This window comes from Panicum virgatum, chromosome 9K, assembly GCF_016808335.1.
Source record: "Panicum virgatum strain AP13 chromosome 9K, P.virgatum_v5, whole genome shotgun sequence".
In the NCBI taxonomy this organism is placed as follows: domain Eukaryota; kingdom Viridiplantae; phylum Streptophyta; class Magnoliopsida; order Poales; family Poaceae; genus Panicum; species Panicum virgatum.
This window is the reverse complement of record NC_053144.1, coordinates 27,302,935-27,310,411: the sequence shown is the minus strand read 5'-3', so window position 1 is coordinate 27,310,411 and position 7,477 is coordinate 27,302,935. Positions and strand designations below refer to the sequence as shown.

The 7,477-nt window shown below is 46.2% G+C and overlaps 1 protein-coding gene across 7 annotated transcripts; it reads right to left on the bottom strand.

Moving 5' to 3' along the window:
• Positions 1-3,496: 3,496 nt before the first annotated feature.
• LOC120651068 (proteasome assembly chaperone 3-like) lies at positions 3,497-6,564 on the bottom strand. Of its 7 annotated transcripts, none has more exons than XM_039928421.1 (9): positions 6,333-6,559; positions 6,161-6,255; positions 5,923-6,017; positions 5,645-5,692; positions 5,517-5,563; positions 4,931-4,997; positions 4,805-4,848; positions 4,284-4,341; positions 3,497-4,014 (listed from the first exon to the last, which is right to left on the bottom strand). In XM_039928421.1, the coding sequence occupies exons 3-9, from the start codon at positions 5,998-6,000 to the stop codon at positions 3,964-3,966; spliced, it is 393 nt and encodes a 130-aa protein (XP_039784355.1). In that variant the 5' UTR covers positions 6,001-6,017; positions 6,161-6,255; positions 6,333-6,559; the 3' UTR covers positions 3,497-3,963. The 7 variants fall into 7 exon arrangements, 6 of the variants coding, with proteins under 6 accessions (XP_039784355.1, XP_039784357.1, XP_039784352.1 ...); XM_039928423.1 differs by having other exon boundaries at positions 6,161-6,211; XR_005665918.1 differs by having other exon boundaries at positions 4,284-4,424; positions 6,161-6,563.
• Positions 6,565-7,477: the final 913 nt, after the last annotated feature.

Genomic DNA, 7,477 nt, shown 5'->3' with positions numbered 1-7,477 from the left:
ACACGTGGTTCTCACTCTCGTGTACTATGTACTAATATATTATATATAATAACTATATAAAATTAAAATGAAAAATAACAAAATTTAATTTGAAAAGGAGTTCAATTCGGTTTGTGGGCCATCATAATCTTGCTTCGTCTCCTCGGCCAATGCAACTCGAATTCAAGATCGACGACGAATCACAGTCGAAACGTACTCCGGCCTTAGCTTCTACTGGCACGGCAAGGTCGCATGCACATAAATAGGCGCCGCGACGGCTTCCAACTCTTAATCTAAAACACCGGGCCGTTAATTCTTCCGTCTCCCGGCGAGACGGCTGGGGCTTGGACTCTCGGCTCGCCGAAACGGCGGCCTCCCTCGCGCGCGAATTATTTAATTATAAAGCCGGCGGCCGGGGCGATGGCGGCAGCGGCAGCAGACGGGAGCTTGACGAAGCACGGGTTCCCGCGCGGGTACCGCTTCGTGCCCACCTCGCTGGAGCTCATCTCCATCCTCTCCGACCAGATCCGCGGCCGCGCGCTCCCCCCGCCGCTCCACACCATCTTCCACGACGTCAGAATCCTCGACTACCACCCCGAGGAGCTCTACGGTCGGTCCGATCCACCTCTTCTCCGATCCCTCTTCCTCCCTCTCCTAATCCCTGTCTCTCTCCCTGCGTCTGACGTTGTCCGATCCGGCATTCCGGCCGGCCATGCCTGCGCACGCAGAGAGGTTCAAGGACGCCGCGGAGCACCGGTACATCTACTTCTTCAGCGTGCGGGAGTTCCAGAAGCCCGGGGCCGGGGCCAAGGTCCCCGAGGACAAGGACCAGAAAGAGCCGCGGCCGGTGCGCGTGGCCAGGGGCGGCGGCTGGAAGCCCTCCGGCGGCGGCCAGGTCCTGCGCTGGCCGCGGAAGCAGGGCGGCTTCGTCGCCGGGAGGATGGTCACCATGGTGTTCTACGACCGCGTCGACGGCGGCGACGGGGTCAAGAGCAACTGGGGCATGCACGAGTTCCTCGTCCCCGTAAACCCGAGTCTCACTTCCCTCCCTGATAACAAGTACATACGTGTCAGTATCGGTATCCCCCCTCCCCCCCCCCCTCTCCCTAGCTATTGACACTCTAAAAATACTACTACTACAATACATGCAGTATTAAATGTGGACCAAATAAAAAATTAATTGCATAGTTTGCGTGTAAATTACAAGACAAATCTTTTGAGCCTAATTGCGTCATGATTTGACAATGGGATGCTACAATAAATATTTGCTAATGACAGATTAATTAAACTTAATAAATTCGTCTCGTAGTTTATAAGTTGAATCTATAATTTATTTTGTTATTAGTCTACATTTAATACTTCAAATGTGTGTCCGAATGCTTCAAAAACTTTACACGTAAAAAAATAAACAAGGCCATAGCCTTTTGTCCCAAGAAAGTTGGGAGATTACCCAAAAAGAAACAAAATACTACTGCACTGCACTATTTATTTCAACTTGGAAGACTGAAAAGGTTAAGGGTCCGATTGGATACTTAGTTGGCTAATAATTAAATAGCGGCTAACTGTTTGTTATTAGTTATCTAATAACTATGATGAGGGGTTATTATTTAATTAGCACATACTAATAGGTACGGTGTTGGATAGTTTGTTGTGTACTGTTAGCAACGCCAGAGCGTTGCTGCTATGGAAGAAGCCATATGAATATACCCCATACTAGTTATCATAGTATAATCCTAAAAGTACTTTTAGAAGAAAAAAAATCCAGATTACCCCTCAAGTATCGCCAAAGTCATCCCAACTATAGCATTCGGTACAATTACCCCTTAATAAGATTTATCTTTTTTATTTATCCATGCACAAGTGAAATCTTAGTTAAAATTGTGCAAGATGAGATTGGACATCATAACATATTTTAGAAAAATGTGTCAAGAATTTTCATCATTATTTCGATAGTGTATGATATTTAATAATAAATTAACTTTTATGATACAAGATTAAGATAAATATGAATAAAAAATTATAATATATCTTTTAACATAAGTTTTGATGCCCACTACAATCCTGCAAAATCTGAAATTAAGATTCCAATTTTGTGTGGAGAAATAAAAAAAGGATAAATGTGTTAGGAGGTAAATTGAACTAAATAACATAGTTTAGGGCTAAATTGAATCAAGAGATAGTTAAGTAGGTTATCCGGATTTTGGTCACACTGGAGGGCAGTAATTTGAACTTTTTCATAATTTTAAGCAATAATACTACGCCGTCAGGAGTATAAAGTTAATTACCACGAGCTGGCATGTAACCTTTGTGCATGTAGTATATTGGCTATGTATCTTTGTTTTACCGTTTGCTCTTGATATGCAGTTCTACGACCTGGCCTTGTACCGCCTCTACATCCTCAAGAGCGGAGACATGGAAAGCGAGAACGGGGCCGGGAGCAGCAGCAGCGGCAGCGGCAGCAGCCAGCAGATGATGCCAAACGCCTATGACCACTTCCCGGGGTCACCGGCGGCGGTGTCGCCGTGTTCACCGCTTCAGCCGTGGGGGGTCTCCACCGGAAACTACCATCAACCCCTCGCCGCCGGCGCCTCGACCTCGCAGTTGATGATGTTGCCGCCGCAGCAGCATCGCCCCAGCCTTGAGCATGCCCAGTACTATCAGTATCAGCAGCAGCACGCGTTCGGTGCGGCGCAGGCTCACACCAGGCACGCCACCGAGTTGCCCGGTAACCTGTACCAGTTCGCAATCCCGCCGGCGCCAGCGCCGGCAGCCGCTGCGAACCCAGAAGCGGCACAGCAGGCCCCGGCGATGGCGGCTCACTGCGCTGGGCAAGACGAAGCCGGTCCCTCCGGGGCCACGCGCTCGCCGTCGCCGTCGCCACTGCCAGCTACCGCGACGGAGCCCGGGCGCTTCGAGGTCCCGGACTGCGTTAAGCCGATGGAGGCGGCGGCGCCGCCCACGCTGGAGGGTATTGTGCCGCCGGCCGCCAAAGACGAGAGCAGCATGGCCGACGCGGACGACTACAGCGAGCTCGGGATGCCGGACTGGAATACTAACTTCGACCTCATGCCGTTGGACGACAGCTACCTGGCGTTCACGATGGAGGAGATCCTGGGGTTCCCGGCGTTCGACGGCGAACCGCCGGCGATGGAGGGAGATGGCAACAACTCAGGCGGAGAGAACTACAGCCAGGCATCAGATGGTGGCACGCAGGAGGACCCACCAGCTGCGTTTGGTTGCTACTAGTTGTTGACAGCATCTTAATTTCAGTCTAGCAACCACGGTGTAGCGTTCCCATCCATTGATTTGAGTAATTGTACGCATGCCCATCATCGTCGTTGTGTATTGGGGATTTGTGTTTTAATATTTATTAATTTCTTGCAAACTTTCGCAAAGCCTGACCTGTGACCTGCGTAGCAAACCTTAGCAGATGGGAGGTTCCCTCCAACTGAAAATTATTGTCAGTCTGTCTCATGCTGGGGTTGTCAAATAGTTTCAAATAGACGCTGCAGAAAAGTTGAAGAAACCACTTCAATGTAAATTAATGGGAACAAAGAGCTTGTTTTACTAGCCTATAAGTGCCTAACAGGATGGGAGCTCATTCTTGCTTGGCTAGGGCAAGTGGCATTCATGTGTTTGTCAGATGAATGGATTGGATAGCAAAAACTTGCTTGCAACATGGGAGGAAAAAACAAGATGCTTCCCCCGAAAGTGATTTTGTTTAGCACGAGAGACCCGACTCTTGGCAACAGGAGAAGGCTCAACCACCACCCCCACCTCGCCCATGGTAGGACAATATCAATCACGGAACAGCTTAAAAACCACCTCTTATATTTGTTAAAGTAGAAAAGAAATTCTGCCTACAAAGATCTAGGAATTTCATACGTGATAAAATGAGGGTTCATCTTGCTCATTGTTATATGTTCACGTCAGTGTCTTCAGCGGCTCAGTGCATCCCAACTCCAGCTCAGTTGATCAAAACCATCACCAAAGACGATTCACAATCACAGCTGCAATTATATCCTTAAGTGTTCCCTGCAAAGTTTATCAGGCAAACATTGTCACTGGTCTCGACATTAATTATTTCAACTGGAAACTGTCCAGAGTGATACGCACAGAGCTTGTTTCACTAAGGATCAGATGTTAAAATTTCAACTGACCATTTCCATAAGTTTGGAAAACTAAAATCAACTGCAACCCAAATTCTAGTCGTGTTGGTTCAGCACTTATTTGGAGACTTGAGACCATCAAATCCATTAGTAAAAACAGTCACACAAAGTGAATTTCTCCAACTTGATTCTTACCTGAGAATGATCTTTCAGACCAAGAGAGATCACTAATGACCGTGCTGAGCCACTGCCACTACAAAAATGAATGTACAATGCTGCGTGAGTTCTCAATATATATGATTTCTTTGTGTACCCAATAGTACGAAAATGGTGTACCTATCATCAGCCAAAGGAACAGTTAATAGTAGCAATAGGAATAATAATAACTAAAATTTGTGATACTACAAGCATAGAAGTCATATGGAGAACAGAGACAAAAAAAATTATAATCAAAGAGCCATTTTGCTGCAGAATATTTGCATAGATGTCCAAGAACAGTACAAAAGAGGAGGCTCCTTGCTGCTGACTATTTTCAAATGGTTATCACTACTTCAACATTAATAGACAGGTACAGACATGGTCTGGCATGCAGCATAGGGTCGTAAATTGTGTGCAGTTTGCCATGACAAGTAAACATATATATCAAAAATAATTATTCAAATATGTGGAGACTGAAGAGAAACAAAACGGCAAAGTACATGGTGAAGGAAGTAAACCTTATGTGCTCAATAAGTTGGCGTGCACAAGCTAGTAGGACGGGCTGCAGTCACAAAGTTTTGTACAGTTGTTGGTCCGTGCATGTTTATACGATATTTTGACGTCTGATGGTCTAATGAGCTTACCTCATCTCTCTTCCCGAAAAGAACAGTCACATTGTAGGTCGGGTCCGAGAAAACACTTTCATCTTTCCTATGGAGGGGGCTTAAAGCTTAATAAAAAATACAGTACAGAAGTTTCAAGGTATATAAATGGAAAAAAAAACAATTACTACCAACATGTCATTTATAAGGCCAACATTCTTAAGCTAGAAATGTCCAGATACACTAACTTTCCACCTACTGTAGAAATGTCTTCAATAAGGTGTAACAATTAGTCAAGCAGTAACTAGTAAGATACCATCTACGGAGTATCTTACTGAGGTAGTAACAAAGGCGTTATTATCTTGCATGTGAACAATCTGGAAGTTATGACCTGATATGGATGTGGCTGAAGTGTTTTGCAGATTTGTTTCTTAGATGATAGTCAGTGACAGTATATGCAGAGGGAGTTTGAGTACTCTTCAAAAGGATCCAACAAAATTGCAATTTCAAAACAATGCGAACGAAATAGCATGGAGGAAGCTACTTTATGCGGAACTGATAGTGCAAATAGCAAAATTGAATTTCACACGTGCAGGAGAATGAATTTGCACAAGGATAGAAAGCATACTTGGCAGCCAGTATGGTCCCCATGCAGCCAATTTGTGTCACAATCACCTGCGAATTTAATAAAGATGAACATCCTTGTCATGTGAGAATCAGGACTCAACTGAATAAGAACTGAGATCTGCAACTTACCAGAAAGGTATCTTCATATTTACTTAAAACAATGTCTGTCTTATTGCCCTAGAAAATGCAGAAGAGGCAAAGGAATAATCAAGTAATCTTCATGTCAGAAAGCTTAAATCAAATCATACTCTTTCCACTACCAAATGACGCTAATAATTATAAATGTTAGCAGACCTTCACTCTAGGAACAAACTATCGTGTCCTACTATAAATATATTCATCATATATTCGCTTAGTCTGACTAAAATTCGACAGCCTTGGTAATATTGCTGCAGGAAGACAGGTACCTTGATGTCTAGCGAGAGGGACCGATGCTGAACTGGGAAGTGAGCACCGGACTGCGCAGAGTTCATTGGCACCTCCATCTACCGAATCAACAGAGCTGCGCATCACAACCTCTAAAGCATTAGCTTACCACGCTTAACACAGCATCCACAAAGCATCGCGACTTAGTCGCCTTTCCCGAACACAAATTTTGCACGGGGTTTTGGTGAAGCGTTACCTGGAAAACAAACTGAGCCATACCTTGATGTCGGAAGGTCCTGTGGTAAGCGTCCACCGTAATCGATCTGCGCGCTGAAGAAGACGAAGAGACAAATCGAGCCCCAAGGAGGGACGGACTGAGGAATTGGATCAGCAGCCTTCTCAGGCAGCAAGAAAATCCGCAACTAAACGGAGTGGGAGGAAGAAAAAATACTTGGATTCTCCTGATTGGGAGCAGAACCAACTCCGCCTGACTGGGAGGAAGCTAGGTTTTGTTTACTAACCGACCGACGAGAGAGGAAATCAATCCGAGTCCGGATATGTTTCCGGCCCGCTCCCAGTCCAGTTTGGCTCGGGGCAAGTATGAGTGGGGATCGCTGTGTGCGCGCCGTCGCCGGGGGCGAGGAGGGCGGCGGAGAGAGAGAGGGCGGCTGGACCTGGACGGAGCGGGCCGTTATAGAGAAGATGGGCCGTAGAGCGCGGATTCGGCCCATTGTTCGTTTTCTTTCAGAGAGACAACGGATGGCCCGTGTGTGCAAATCAGGTTAAAAATAGTGGTCCTGATTGTTTTTTTTTGTTTTTTTCTGTTTGTGCTCCAAACCACAATATGAGCGGGTCCGCGGGAGCGCCAACAAATCTGTGGCGCGTCTCTTCTTAAATTAGGTTGATTTTTTTTTACATCAATATGAGTAAAGCGCTGTCCCGATAAGGATTGTTTTTTTAATTACACAATATAACTCAGACACTCACAACACATGCACACTCACATCCTTAAATTCAATCCCACCCCTATGAGTATCTTCGAAGACTGAGCCGGCAAATCATCGAGATTGATAAAGGCACCACAGGCGTCTCGCTGTCGACGGGAACATCGTCTACCACTTATTGCACAACGTCATTAAATTCCAGAATATTTGTTTTTATGGGGAGTCGAATCCAGAACGTAGATAGTACCGAGGCTCTTATAATTATTAGGCTCCGGACCCTTTCGCCTCTCCCGACAAGAATTGATGAAGAGTCTCCCACCCCTACGGTTTTTTATATTGTGAGAACCCAATGAATACCTCGACTTCGGCTCGTTAACCTTAACGAACCAAGCTAGTTTACGAATTACGCGCACGCGCGGTTGAGGTCGATCAAACTCGAAGCACGCGCACGAGCCGGACTTGGACGCACACGCACGCAGCAGCTACCAACATCGAATCAATTAGCTCGCACCAACCCGCACGAGCTGACGAGCCCAACCCCACAAACTAAACACCGGCCGGTCAATGACGCCGACACGACTCGCCACTCAGCCCAGCCGCTCGTTTAAATTGTTGCCGTGGCCGCCGAACAGAGGCAAGCAAGCAAGCTCGC

Coding starts and splice junctions, on each gene's coding strand:
- LOC120651068 (XM_039928418.1), bottom strand. CDS start 6,000: ATGGAGGTGCCAATGAACTCTGCGCAGTCCGGTGCTCACTTCCCAGTT. Junction 4,998..5,516: donor GGGACCATACTGGCTGCCAA/GTATGCTTTCTA, acceptor CCCCCTCCATAG/GAAAGATGAAAGTGTTTTCT. Junction 4,425..4,930: donor TTTTCGGGAAGAGAGATGAG/GTAAGCTCATTA, acceptor GGCTGATGATAG/GTACACCATTTTCGTACTAT.